This window comes from Cygnus atratus, chromosome 3 (genome assembly GCF_013377495.2).
Source record: "Cygnus atratus isolate AKBS03 ecotype Queensland, Australia chromosome 3, CAtr_DNAZoo_HiC_assembly, whole genome shotgun sequence".
NCBI lineage: Eukaryota > Metazoa > Chordata > Aves > Anseriformes > Anatidae > Cygnus > Cygnus atratus.
This window is the reverse complement of record NC_066364.1, coordinates 7,729,327-7,744,463: the sequence shown is the minus strand read 5'-3', so window position 1 is coordinate 7,744,463 and position 15,137 is coordinate 7,729,327. Positions and strand designations below refer to the sequence as shown.

The window sequence follows — 15,137 nt, the reverse complement described above, 5'->3', positions numbered from 1 at the left end:
GTTAAAGCCACAATTTCAGCTTTGTGCTGAAGGTCTGTTTTGGTTTTGTTGTAGTTGTTACTGAGTTTGTGTTTTTTCTTTAAAGCAATTATGATGTGCTAGAATGAGCATTTAAGTACCTGGTTCTTTTGGAATTTTCCAAATTTGTTATAATAATTCTTGTCAAATGAGGTTGTGCAGGATTTGCATATCAATACTTCATGGCCTGGTTTGCAGTAGCCACAAATGAGCCTGCCAGATAAGGAACTGCAGCAGCAGCCCTTGGAGCCGGCCTGACCGGGAAGCACTGTGCATGTAGATTAGTTGTACTTTTTGCAAAACAGGCAGATGCTTGTTGGTTTGTTTAAACCTTCTTCTCCTTGGCTGTCTTGAAAGACTTCGTAGTTCAAAATGCACTTTTTTTTTTCTTCCCTGACGTGGACCACACTTGCCAGACTCTGGTGGGCTAAGGACTCTGGTGAGCTAAGTAGTGGTGGTGGACTTGTACTGCCTAAATCACAAGAAAGACATTACAAGAAAGACAGTGAGGCCTTGGAGCGTGTCCAGAGAAGGGCTACAAAGCTGGTGAAGGGTCTGCAACACAAGTCCTATGAGGAGGGGTTAAGGGAACTGGGGTGGTTTAGTCTGGAGAAGAGGAGGCTCAGGGAAGACCTTACTGCTCTCTACAACTACCTGAAAGGAAGCTGTGGGGAGCTGGGGCCTCTTCTCACAGATTGGTCTCTTCTCACAGATAACTAGAGATAGGACTAGAGGGAATGGCCTCAAGTTGCGCCAGGGGAGGCTCAGGTTGGAATCTAGGAGTCACTTCCACTCAGAAAGACTGGTCAGGCATTAGAAGGGGTTGCCCAGGGAGGTGGTGGAGTCACCGTCCCTGGGGGTGTTCAAGGAAAGGTTGGACCTGGTGCTTAGGGACATGGTTTAGTGGGTGACAGGGGTGGTATGGGGACAGTTGGACCAGATGACCTCGGTGGTCTTTTCCAACCTTTATAACCCTAAATAAAGGTGTCAGTTTCAGGCTGTCTCAGGCATATTTCACCATCCCAAAACACACCACAGCTCCCCGCGGCTGCAGCGCTGAGAACTAAACTGGCATCCCCCTGCCCAACACTGCCGCCTGCGAGGGGAGCGGCTGGGGCAGGCGGCGTGTGCCGCGGACACCCGGGCTGTCCAGCGGCCTCCCAGCACAGAACAGCCCCGTTTTCACCTCACAGGAGGCAGCTCCGATGGGGGGACAGCGCTGCCCCATGCCTCCACAGGGCGCCGAGGAGGGGTCTGGCCCCGGCCGTGCAGCCGCAGCGGGAAATGCCCTCCCCGGGCGCGAAGGGGAGCGATAGCGCCTTCGCCCCTCACAGGCAGGCGGGGAGAGTCCGTCGGCGGCTCTCCCTCTCTTTGCCGCCCCGCCCCGGGCTCACAGGTGTAGGACGGGGGTGGGCTGGCCACATTTACCATGGCCGGGGCTGGGAAGGATGCCCCGGAGCGCCCGGCGGCGGCGGTGGAGGAGGAGGTAAGGGGGCTGGGGGGGGAAGTGGCGGGTGTTGGGGGGCCCCTCACGGAGCGGTGTCCCGCGGGGAGTCCTGTCCCGGAGCCTCGTTGCCGCAAAGGGGTGGATATGCTCTTTTAGGGTGCTTTTTGGGGCAGCCCGATCGTGTTGCTGCCCTGCTATGCGTGGTGCAGCACACCTCAGTGCGATACCTGAAGGGGTTCCTAGCCCCCCCACCCCCCTCTCTCTCACGGAGAAGATCGACATAACCGCTGTTTTCCCTCAAGGATACTGCGTGACACTTACTGTCTGCTTGGGTGGCTGGAGACTGCACATCCTCTCCCTTCGCTCCTCAGGGAGCCTTTCCCCGCCAGCTCCAGGTGTCTCAGCATTGCCCATCCAACTTTGGTGCTTGCAACGAGGTCTGCCCCCTAGCCCTGTCCCGATTGTATCCCAATTATGTCCCCATCAATATGGGTTTGTGTCTGTCACAACCCAGAAAGACCCCAAGACACTCGCTGTGAGGGGCCAGGGATCTCACCTCTTACGTTCCCCCTCCTGCTTTCAAGAGGGTGTTGTATGGTTGCCCACAGAAGAGCTGAAACTTTGACTGTTAAATCGATGTCGAGAGAAAAGCTGACTGCAAAGCTGCTCCTCGTTAGCTGCACTTTAATTGTTTCTCTGATAAAGTGAGGCAAGCGTTTATCTGAGACGTCCAGGTTTTGCTCTCTCTTCTCGTTACTCTTAAATTACTTGGTGCCTCAGTTCTGGACGTAACTGATAGCAGTTTAGGACAAAATGCTTGCCCCAGCCCCTTATGCCCATAATGTTCATGAAGTATCTTTGTACAGTTGCCAAGAGTTGTTTTCAATGTGCTAAAGACTTTTTTTTGTTAATTTTTATTTTTAATAAATTATTTGTTATCAACATCATACTCAATTTCTGTTCCATTGGGGAAGGGAAAATGTACAAGCACTAAGTATGGTGTAATTCACAAGAGAATTAAAAATAAAGGAACTAGGATGTATTAGATGCATTACTTTTCTGTAACAATATTTAAACTTACTCTACTTAAGGAGCAAAATCAAATCTCTCACCTATTATGCTTTTCTTGATTTACATTGAAACAAAATGAACTTTGATATGAGTGGGGCATTTTCCAGTTAATCTGAAAAAAATAATAAAAAAAAGAATATAACTTTACCTTCCTTTCTTTTACCTCCCACCTCCATCCTCTCACCTTTCCTCCAGAGCTTGTAGGAGCAATTTGATGTCAACACAATTGTATTCAAGTACAAAAAAGGAGCCTCAAAACAAAATTTTCGGTACAAACAGTTTGTGTTTTGCTCCTTATTTGACCGCTGCCTACACATTCAGCTCTAGTGAGTTTTTCAGTACTTGCAGCTTACTGATGAACTTACACAGGTGAAAAATCTTCTGCTAGCTTCCACAGAAATCAAGCAATTTCTGTTGCTCGAGGTCGCACTGCAGCAGGGAATTCAGTCTTAAGAGGAATGGAGCAAACCTCTGGCAGCTGCTTGGAGGGAGCACAAGGCTGCTGGTCATCCTGCTCTGCTCGCATCCGTTTCATCCTTCTCAGGCCAGCTTCTTAAGTCAAGCGTTAGCAATATCGTGTAATCCCAACTGAGGCTGGGAGGACTTGCTCATCCAGATACTGTAATCTTTTCTGTTCTTAACTGTAGGCCCAAGAATTTAGAAAGAAGGAACTGTTTCCACTTCACAGGTACAGAGAATCACTCCTACAGAGGTAGAAAATGTAGTGGTTATGGTATAACTTCATATGGAGAGGCAAAATAGATTAAGGGGTGCTTCTTTTGGAAGAGAGACACTGCAGTGTAATGTGGAGTCTGAATAATTATTTTGCAGCAGATAGAAACTCGGGGTACTCAATGAAATCACCAGGCAGCAGATCTGAAATGAGCAAAGCGGTGCTTCCTTTCACAGCGTGTCATTTGTCTGCTGAGCTGCTGTAGTGTGTTATGGCTTCGAGTACAAATGAGCTCTGGAATTAATGAGGCAAAATAAAAGGAGCGCAGGTGCTACACGTGCTGGTCAGAATGTAACCTCCATTTTGGGGTGTTCATGAAATGCTGGCTGCCTGTGCTCTGAGGCTACTAGAGCAGAACCCATGCGTGTGCTGTGCCCATCTGACAGCTCCTTTTACCCCAGAACAAAACCAGCCATCGGTGGAGACCTAGCCTCTGCTGTGATCTGAGTCTCTGCTGTGACTGAGAGTCAAGAGAATGCAGTTCAGAAAGCAGTTGAGCAGCATCCTGAGGGTGTGTGGAGTCATAGTGAGACTCTCCCCCCAAATTTAAGACTACTAAGGTGGTAAATTTGCTAACCGTTACACCATTTTAAAGAGAGGAGTGCTGCCTACAAGTTGAGAACTTGGTCAATTGTTTTCTGTACCATAGCTTTAATTATTCTTCGCATTACAAAAAGATTTTGGGATGATGTACGTTACACCAAGCCATTTGCTTTTTCTTTCTTCATGCCTTTCACTATAGACAGCTGCTAGGGAAAGAAAGTAGGAAAGCAGCATTATGGATCTGAAGGTTTTTCTCAGCTCGTTTTGAGGGTGAATTGGGACCCGGGATTTATATGGCAATAACTTAGTCTCTTGGTTTCAGCTGGAAGTCGCGTTGCCAATGCTTGGAGCTCAGAAGGGAAGGAATCAAAGGAAAATAAACTTCTAAAGTAATTGAATTTCTAGGTGGATGGAGGTGGGGTAGGAGAAGGGTACGATTAAAAAATAAAACAGTGTGATTAGGTTTAAAAGTAGACGGTCCCTGGAGCAATGCTCAGGAGAAGTGTGTTGCAAGTCAAACGAACAAGATTAGTATACTTGTGGGGTCTGTAGACAGCTCCCAGCTTAATAGGACCCGTGTATGAAAAGCAGGTAGTTACTTTGTACAGCAAATGTCTGTTTGTTGGGCTTAAAGTCTCTTTTATCAAATTAAATAGTACATTTGTCTGATGAAGTCTGTCTTGTGCTTGTATATCACTCTCCTTTTTTTTTTCCCCGGGAGGAAGAAAATTGCCAACCTGGAGTAAAAGCGAGGCCCGCTGTGGCGACCCCGATTTGCAGCTAGTGCCCTGACACCATTCGCTTTGCTGGGGTGGAATAATGGGATGTCACCCCTAAAGAAGGTGGTTGTACACTTAACTAGGCCAGTAATGAGAGCTGTAATTAGCCTGAGACTTTTTGTTCTTCCTTTCCAACACAGAACAAGGAAAGTGTCCCGATACCCGTGCTTGCTTGTTCGCACCCACTCAGATAAAACAGTTCGAAGGAGAATGATTAGATGATGAAAGACTCTGTCTAGAAGTCTAAAACTTATCAAAACTCTATCACATGGTAACGATGATGGCACTTAGTACATTTTAAAATGTTCAGAAGCTAGGTAATGTATCCGAATATTATCATTGTTTTGGATCTCATTACCATATCTCTATTTTTATCTCGATCTCATGTAAGAATTTAGGGCTTGTGTATTCAGTTCAGAGAGAGGGCAGATCCAGGATTAATATTGCTACTCTTTTTTTACGTATCCTGACTTCTCCTGATGTCATTCTTTAAGGAGGGATTGAATATGTGTTAAATTTCTCAAAAGTCAAAATTTAGGGTGAATATGTTGTCCCTATGAAAGGAATACAAGATTAATAGAGTCATTTTCTCCCTGTACTTTGAGTTTTACATCATGAAATTAACTCTGAGATATTTTTAAAGGTTTTCTGGTATTCTGAAACTGTTACTAGTGGAAAACACAGCATTCTTCATTAGCATTTCTATTAGACTGTACATCTTTTGTCTTCTAATTATGAGTTTGAAACCTTATTTTCAGCTTTTATCTTACTATTATTTGTCAGTTCTATTGAAGAATGTTCTTGGATGCTTATGGTAATTTTAAAGCACACATCAAAATGCAGCTGGGAGAGCAGTTTTGTAGAAGTTTTGAAACTCACAGAGTGTCTTAGTCCTTCCTAAGCAGTACTTGGGGCCCAAAGTCACTTTCTCTATTTTATCAATTTTCACTGGTTTAAAAAAAATAAAAAGAAGAAAGAGAAGATACAGAAAGTAAGTGACTTTTCTAGGGTCTCACCAGCAACTTGTGGCAAAGTGAGGAATGAATGAGACACAAATCTTTGGAGTGTATTCAGTCTGCCTTTGACTGTCGAAATTTTCTTCCTCTATGAATGTTGTCTAATTATTATGGTAAGAGAGCATATATCGATTATTATGGCCTGAAAGGTTAATGTAAGAAATAATTTTAAATGAAAAAAAAAAAAAAAAAGAAGGAAAGTTTTCAGCATTTTTAAAATCTGAATTAAATGCTCAAAGACACAACCAGAAAACAGAATTACAGTATGTGCATTTTGTTTCTCCTTGCTTATAAACTGGTTCCTTTTTAATAGAATCATTGAACAGCTTGGGTTGGAAGGGACCTTAAAGCCCATCTCGTTCCAACCCCCTGCCATGGGCAGCAATGCCACCCACTAGATCAGTTGGCCAGGGCCTCATCGAACAACCTGGTCTGAATAGCTGATGAGAAGCAGGTAGGTAAACCTAAATTCCTGTGTAGGAACACTGTGATTTGGTTTTAGGGGCTGAACTGAAGAACAAAACTCTTAAAAACCCAAACAATCAGCATTCAAATGATGGTAGGGATTTAGGGCATTTGGGTTTGTTAATGGAATACCTGTGAAGCAATACCTGAATTTGGTGTTAGCCTCAGACTTTAATATTACGACTTTTGCAGTTTTTATTGTGTGTGCTTTGTTCTTCTCATCAGTTGTTCTGTTTCTCCTTGCACAGGAATACAGGCTCTCAGTTTGTGGCAAGTTATGCTATGCAATAGGAGGTGCCCCAAACCAAGTGGCAGGGAGTGCTGCTGCTTTCTTCCTACAGATCTACCTGCTAGATATAGCCCATGTAAGTAGCACAAGAAACCTTTACAGATCGCAGATTTCCTTCAACTTTGGTGTCATCAAAAATGTGCCTAGAACTATAAAAGGTAAATTCTCTAATAATGCTTTTAAATTGTCTTGTTAGCATTGCCTTTAGCTGTTCAGCATCCTGGAAGCTGCATAAACTTGTCCGGAAAAATATGTTTTTCTCCCTAGTTTCCTTTCTGACTTGTAGTGGCCATCATTTCCTTTTAGTTCGTGATCATCAGTAGAGCTTTAGGCACTCCAGAGCTCTCTCACTTGCAGACACGAGCAAAAGAAGTTCTTGATATCAAGAGTGTCTAAGATAGGAGACATCTGCAACACTCTTAGTACTGTATTGAGGTTGTGAATTTTTGTTCATTCTGTTTAGTCTAAAATTACTGCAGTTGCATCCAGTAGGCATCATAATTTCATGTCAGTTTTATTTGTTTGGACTAGGGTAATTTTCCTTTGCAAAGAAAGCTGAGTGATCCTTCCTGAAGGTTCTTTGCTGCCGGTGTGTGGCTTTCCAGTGCAGAAAGAGACTTAGTGAAAAAAAGCAGCAGGAGTCATCCCGTTCAGCTGACTTTCAGTGCTCCAGCTAGATTCCAGGGCAGCAGAGAAACAAAGAAAATGAACCCATAAGCATTTTTCACTGTTCTGGATTTTCTTGTATGTCTGTGTGGTAACAGATAGTGGAAGATAGATAAGTGGAATAGATAAGGTGTTATAGGGTGCAAGAAAGGGTTTTAGAGAGAAAAGGCCAAACTGCAGGGGCTGTGAAAACAGCTGTGGCTGAGACCATAGTAGATTTCAGCACTGATGACTGTTTTTATTTGCTGGAGAAAACAAACAAACAAAAAAAAACCAGGAGGTTCTGGATCAGATACTATCCATTTGCTGTTTAAGATGTAGAAAGACAGAATATCACAACCAGGGCAGGGGACTTATAAATGTCTTGTAGAGGTCAAAGTCACAGGAAAAGGGGCCAGATTTGGACAGCAGTGTCAAGGATGGCAAGTGGATGTCTGAGGAGAGCTGAAGGTGGAAGAAGTAACCGCTTGGAGGTGCAGCAGGAGGTGGATGCAGCTCTGACCACAGCTGTTTTGTACTTGCATCAAGGATGGAGATGAGGAAGCACGAACTGGATGAGGAATACACTAATACAGTTTTCCAGGGTGCTTATAAATATGGGAATTTGCCCATCCTCTGCCTACCACAGAAACTGCAAATTCTTCACAGAGTCACAGAATCATCTAGGTTGGAAGAGACCTCCAAGATCACCCAGTCCAACCTCTGACCTAACACTGACAAGTCCTCCACTAAACCATGTCACTGAGCTCTGCACCTTAAACGTCTTTTACAGACCTCCAGGGATGGTGACTCAACCACTTCCCTGGGCAGCCCATTCCAATGCCTTACAGCCCTTTCGGTAAAGAAGTTCTTCCAAACATCCAACCTAAACCTCCCCTGGCACAACTTTAGCCCCTTCCCCCTCATCCTGTCACCAGGCACGTGGGAGAACAGACCAACCCCCACCTCGCTACAGCCTCCTTTAAGGTACCTGTAGAGAGCGATGAGGTCTCCCCTGAGCCTCCTCTTCTCCAGGCTGAACAAGCCCAGCTCCCTCAGCCGCTCCTCGTAAGACTTGTTCTCCAGACCCCACACCAGCTTCGTTGCCCTTCTCTGGACTCGCTCGAGCACGTCCATGTCCTTCTTGTAGCGAGGGGCCCAAAACTGAACACAGTACTCAAGGTGCGGCCTCACCAGAGCCGAGTACAGGGGCACAATCACTTCCCTAGCCCTGCTGGCCACACTGCTTCTTATGCAAGCCCATGCTGACTGTTCTTGAAGCTAGGGAGCATTTAGTTCTTTATGTGTTTGTGTACAGTGTCCAGGAAACTCAGGTTCCATTCCTGCATCTCCGGACGCTACCTAAATAAATGACATAATTATTTTTGTTAACAAGCTTCTACTGAAATCCAATAATTTTGCTTAACATTTGTAAGAATACTCTTATTACTTCATTAAGGGCCTTAATTATTTGTTCCTTGATGGCTTAATTTGTTCTCTGAAGTAATCCTGCAGGGGCGGGATTTTTTCAAGGCCTGATCAACAGCTCTGAATTCCCATGGTTTTGTTTTTTGTTTGTTTGTTTTGCCTTTTTCCCATATATTTCCAGTGGACAGTATGTCATTTTATTGTCAGTGCCTGAATTTAAATCTTGCCCACTTAGAGGGCAGAACTGTTTCAGCTCTTCCTGAGGCTGTGAAACTATGTGTAAACCTTATTGCATAATCTGGGCCCCTTCTAAGAAAATTACATTTGTATTCACTTTTCGTAGCTTATACTTTTTCCATTTGAATTCCATGTTCCACCTAAATTACCTGTATAAACTACGGACACCCAAATATAACTCCAAACCACACAGAAGCCTTGAATCACATTACTAGAAAACACTAAAACCTCTGATAATATGATTCTGGTCTTTCTCCCTTTTGAAATGGGTGAATTTAGCATATTTTATCTTGTTTTGCATTAGCACTGAGAAGTTGCTGGCACTGGTGCTGAAACTGTTTAAATTTAGGGAAAGAAAATGCAGTTAAGGGATGTATAAGCCCCTGCAGATGACAGAAATGGGGAGACTGTGCAAAGACTCCACTCCTAATGTAAGAGAGGCCTTAACTTTCCTCCTTTTCCTCCTTTAATTTTCAAGGCTTTCTTCCACCTGTCTTTACTTCCTTTCTGTCTACTCACGTTATTTGAGCAAAATACCAATACAAAACCCACCTAATTTCAAACTTTCTGACCATGTGTCCATATTTCAATGCAGTATTTCAACTGCTGTATCTTTCTGCATCATTATTTTGTTCTTGTTGCCACCGTGGCAGCGGGAGCACACAAGTCACCAAAGGTGGCCAGCCTGGACCCCACTACGGTGCTGTGGGACACATCCCAGCCTTGTCCTGCAGTGCAGCAATGGGATGCTCAGAGAGCTGCTGTCGTTACCTGCTGCAGTACCAGCCCCAGTCCTTCCTTCTTCCTAAGCTTTTTAGGGTGGTTATGTGTCTTGGAGCTGGCAGAATCAGGAAGATTAGCTATTTCTGCAATTTCACCTAATTTGGGCTAAAATTTAACAAGTGTGATTACAGAAGCATGTAGCATCTGCTTTTAACAAAGGTTATTGTGGATATTTCGGACATTGTTGCGCCTTTCTTTCACCTCCGAGGCAATACCCGTAGCAATTTCTGTGCGCAGGGGACCTGTGCAAGCTGAAGGCAGGTGATGGTGCCTGGGAGGAGTAAACCCTGCAGAAAAGCAGGGAATATTACCTCAAGCTTGGTGTTGGATTCACTGCATTCACCAGGCTTCCAGCTGGCTTAAAGAAGTGAGGGCATGAAGTCACGTATAGACGAAGGGTGTTTTCTGCAGTCACTCTTTAAGTCCCACAGGCTGTTTCAGTGGTCTCTCGATATATTTATTTTAAAAGATTTAAGAGGATATTCATGATTATGTAGATTTCAATGACTTTTTTTTTCAGGCCTATAGTTTTGGTGGCATGAACTAGGTGCTTCAAGGAGAAACCACAAGTTTTTAACCCTTCTGTGATCTGCAGCCTCATGCCACAAGCTGGCAGCCTTGTTGGTAATCTCAGGAGATGAAAAAGCCTGAATGCATGTATACAGCCACCTCTGCTCTTCTCTAGGTCACGTCAAGACAGTGATCTGGAAATGGGACTGTGGTAGGGAACAAGCTGAGGGGAAAGTTACAGAGACACTCTGTCAGGTTTTATAACTAAAACAAGGGCTTCAAACTCCTATTCGACCATCTGCCTCATCTTCCTAGTTCTGAATACATCTATAATCTCCCCTTCCTTGCATTTTTCCTCTCTAATCCCATTTTGCATGATGCCTGTCTCAATGTTTTGTTTGTTTGCTATGGGAAACCAATAGGGTAGCCAGTAGTAACTTCTATGACAGCAGCAGCCATGTTTTGTAAATGAGTTAACATTACTCTTTAAAACACTGAGGTTCTTTCTGGAAAGTTGCTTTCTGCTGTTTCATTGTACTGAGGGACAATGGCTCTTGTTCAGAGTACTGTGTTTGTACTTTCAGATCACACCGTTCCATGCCTCTTTGGTGCTGTTCATTGGCAAAGCCTCAGGAGCAGTTACTGATCCTGTTGCTGGCTTTTTTATTAGCAAAAGTAAATGGACAAAAATTGGCCGGCTCATGCCTTGGTAAGCAGAAATCTGTACAGATATTTTACTTGTGTATGTATATAAATATTTTGCATATGTGTGTTGTGATCATACAGTCTTCTCATTGATTTAGACTTATTTTTCCTTGCCTGTTTCCCAAGCAACAGTGATCATATTCATTACACATATATAAAATCAAAAAGAAAAATTGTCACGTCATCTGTTTCCCTTTAGCTTCTTCACCTGTGGAAAACATGCAAAAGACTTTCTACCATTTGATGAACCAACAGATAAAGCCAAGACACTACTTTGTTAACAAAACTAGAATCTCAGCTGTAAAACCTTGTTGGGGATTGAATTTTCATCTCTGTCCAGATTCCTTTTAGTTTGGCTACACTCTTTCACAAAGTTGTAATTTCTACTCGTGTCCTAGTGTGCCATCACTTCCCACATCAGCCTTTCAGGAGCTCCCTTAACTTTAATGCTCTCAGCCTTCCAGCTCAGTAAAAGATACGTGCATACACGTGGAACAGATGTGAATCTCTGTTTCATTCTTCCTTATAGCAATCACTCTGTTCCTGTTCCTGGTGTGTCCCCGTAATCAAAGTGCTTAACTGAAAAATCACCATGAGTTTTATAGAGGAAAGAGACACTCTAGGATTTCGATCAGCATTTCTAAAGGGACAGAGTGATGTTTCTCTATGATGTACTTATATCTTGTATGCATTCAAGCTACTGTGGAGCAAAATCTGCATGGCAAGTAACACTCTCACATGTACCATCCCTGTGTTAGCAAAATTAGAAGAGTGAATGTTCATATAAGAAGATTATCTCATATAAAAAGGAGATTGATAGGTATGAAGCAAGAAAATTGTAAAGGAGTGGTCCATGTTAGAGGAACCCAAGCTCAACCATGCTAGAGGACATTAATTTTTTATTTTATTTATTTTATTTTAGAAGTCAAGGGGAGACTAAGTAGTTTGTGAAATAGGGAGTCTTTAATCACTGCTCTATCTCATGCATTGTAAGGATGTATTGCCAGACATTTTGAATTAATTATGAATTTTGAATTAATATAATCCCCAAACTTGATTCACAACTAAAATCTAAGTGTAAACATATAGTATCCTCAGTGAAGTAGTTGAAACGTCAAGGAAAATAAGCCATTCTTTTTAGCTGTTGGTTCTCTTGCTGTCAAGTGGTTTTAGAGCTACAGAAAATTGTGAGCTGTTCATATCTGACAACTGACATTTTTATAACAAATGCCAATAGATGTATTCTGATGCATTTTTTCACTTTCCTGAAAATACTGCAAATAAGCACGTTTAGTGTTGATATTAGATCAATATTAGGATAACTCCCATCCTAGCAGAAGTGTGAACTTAGCAGCCCTTTGTACTGTAAACCAATGACTGTACAACTTGCACTTCTTAGAGGAAGAATCTTCTACATGAAGTGCATCCTTCAACATGCACTCATCAACCAGCTGCTTTCTTTCCAGAAGGATTTTGTCTTTTTTTTTTTTTTTTTTTTTGGTAATGGTAGTTTTTCATAGGAATTCTGTTCCTGTGCTTTGGTGCTCAGATCATTTTTATGTAAGGAAAAAATGTATCTCCTGTTAGTCTAAAAATACTTTATTACTTTGAAATTATTCTGATTTCCTAAGTATCCAGAGTGAAGCAATGGAATTGGCTCAGTCAGAAAAGTTTGCCCACAAAGCACAAACATTACTAAAGAGGGCAAAAGTTTAAGTATGGCTTAATACCGTACATAATATAGTAGGAAGTTACCAGCCATTACTGATGTCTTTTATGTAATGCCTTTAAATGGCATAAGCAGACACAGACTTAAAATACACAAATCTGGTCAAATATTTTGTCAAAGGAGTTAATAATGGAAAATCAGCAATTTGGAAAGAGGAGAGAATAATACGACTAAGAGGGTTGTTGCTGAGAAGTTACAAAAAAAATGACCATAAAACGTTTCATTGTGGTGTCTCTGTCTGGACACCAGTCCGGAAAAGCTCACACTTTTGTAGAAGAAGGTAGATTCCCTGACATGGGTGGGGATTTTACCCTTCTTTCTGTTTTCCATTGCTGATCAGCTGTATATGAACTATGGCCTGGAAACTGGAGAGACAGAGAATACCAGAACCTGGCACTTTCCTTGCAAATGTTTAGCTCCCAGTGATGCTGTCCATCCCCCCAGAGCAGTGTGGGAAAGTCATTGTTTTACTAAACTATTTACCCACATTACTCTTTTGTATGCCATGTTTTCGGTTCATGATTGCAAAATCATCAGCTGACCCCCAATGTCAGTAGTGCTGTTGTGAAGGGATTAATCTGTTTTCTCTTTTACGTGTTTGGATATTTTTTATTGTGATCTTGGTCATCTAATTGCATTGTTTGATGTCTGATTTACAAGAACGTGGGAGAGCTCTGGTGCTGCTGCAGCTCAGACTTTCAGGAAATAATAGCATCTGATCACTTCTTCCATATCACAGAGTTTGAAGTGTTGTTCGCTTGGAATCATTTTTAGACCAAGTGTAATTAATCGCTAGTACATGGCAATGTCTGGAATTTAAGTTTCTGTAGTTCTGTTTTTAAGCCACCTTCCTGATGCTCCTTTTGTGTTTGGAGTGATTAGGAGTTTTATCATTGAGTAAAATGGAGTAAATAATTATATACCAGAGTAGATACAGACCATAGGAAGTCTTGCAGTGAGCTGCCCGTTACCTTTTGTGCTGTTTTCAGTGTTTATATCAACGTGTTTGCATTTGTTTGAAGTAGCAGTGGAGAGGGCAAGTTGAGAGGAAAGCTGAAGGTGTTAAAATTAGAATGAGGAATCCTTCCTAATAGGTAAGCTCATGGAAACACTGCTGAAGTATGTTATGCCATGTGACAACAGGGCTTAGTTTTCAGTGATTCTTTCTAATAAAGATGTAGTCTAGGGATGTACTAAGGAGTAGCAATATAGTTGTGCTATTACAGTACAAGTGCAAGGCAATTGTGTTAGTTCTGAGTAGGATATTAATGTAAGTATAGCTTTTTTTTCCTTCAGATTTGCTGTTTTATTACGTTTTGTGGAAGTACTTATATACATTTTATATTAATTTGCGCATTTAACACATGCAGACATTTAATGCTTAAAATCACGTCATTTTTGTATTTAGGAAAACTGCACATAAAACAAATTGCATGATACTGAGTATGAGGAGGAAAACGTAATGTGCTCTGCTGTCCTTATGTTGAGATTGTTGGCATGTGCTAATTCTCTTTGCAGGATGCTGGCATGTACACCCTTCACAGTAGTGTCCTATTTTTTCATGTGGTACCTGCCTCCTTTTGTATCAGGAAGAGTTGCATGGTACCTGACTTTCTACTGCCTTTTCCAAGCACTGACCACAGTAAGTAGGTTGCAAGTCATGATGTTCTCAGCAGTAACCTGCTTGTTTTCTGTTATTGCATTCCAATTTAATAAACTGAGGTTTAACAAATCTTTACATTATATTTCAACTCCTAGCAAGTTTTAAGGGATCGGTAGATGTCTCTTTATCATACTCAGCTGGTTCATGGTTTCTGCCCAGGTTTTCTCTGGCAAATGACTTGCTATTTCAGCCAGATTACCTCCAGTAACTGTCTAGTAGTTGAGGCTAAGGCAGGTGACTTAGCAGTATGCACACGAAAGGGTAGCATACTTTTGCTGAAGGCCAGTAGTGCACATCAGAGGAAAGACAGTGTCATAAACCATCTCAGCCTTTTGGGAAATTAGTGAGGTGTCTTGGATACTTAACTCATCCTTGAATAGATCCACAGAGATATTTAGATTCCTACATTCCAGTTAGACATCTAACTTCTCACAACTTCTGTTTTCAGGGGCAGACAGGAGACCAAATGGCTTTGTGGCTCTAGTTTTGGGTGCTTTGACTCAAGGTGGAAGGCAAGGAAAAGTCAGAGTCCCAGAGCTGAAATAGTATTGATAATAGTCATCATGATATTTATGTCTGATTGAAAGAGTTTGAACACATGATTTTTTGTGCGATATTGCACGACTTGCAGTATTTAGAAACCATATTGTAGAAACTATTATTTCAGTAGATCCTAAAGAACTTCTCTGACATATTCCATACTGTACGTGCAGGGGCTGTGTCACCCAGTTCTGCCTTGTAGCCAGTATCAAGGTGAAAGAAGGTATCTCCAGAACAAAGCAGTATCTCGCAGCAGATCAGGACTGGAAGTGAGGCAGCTGCAGTGCAATACAGCAGGGTGAAACCTGGCTGATTGAATTTCACTAGATCATATTTTAAAAAAGTGGTTCCCAGACAGTTAAAGAATTACGTAATGAAACAAATATTGAAATATCTGGGGGATGTATGCAGTCTTCTGGCTTGAATAAGGTGGAAAATTTTATTATTTTATTATGGCTTTGCTTCCTGTTAGTGAGCTCAAGATAGGAACATGATAGTCTCCTAGTGCAAAGAAAACTAGATGCTTTATAGCCTGG

General features: G+C 42.3%; 1 protein-coding gene across 1 annotated transcript in view; it reads left to right on the top strand.

The window, feature by feature from the left end:
- Positions 1 to 1,447: 1,447 nt before the first annotated feature.
- The window catches only part of MFSD2B (MFSD2 lysolipid transporter B, sphingolipid), a 38,515-nt gene continuing 24,825 nt past the window's right edge, over positions 1,448 to 15,137 (top strand). Inside the window, exons 1-4 of the mRNA XM_035560168.2 lie at positions 1,448 to 1,492; positions 6,321 to 6,437; positions 10,549 to 10,673; positions 13,917 to 14,040. Of these exons, the coding sequence (XP_035416061.2) occupies positions 1,448 to 1,492; positions 6,321 to 6,437; positions 10,549 to 10,673; positions 13,917 to 14,040 (411 nt within the window). The remainder of the gene's footprint in view (positions 1,493 to 6,320; positions 6,438 to 10,548; positions 10,674 to 13,916; positions 14,041 to 15,137) is intronic.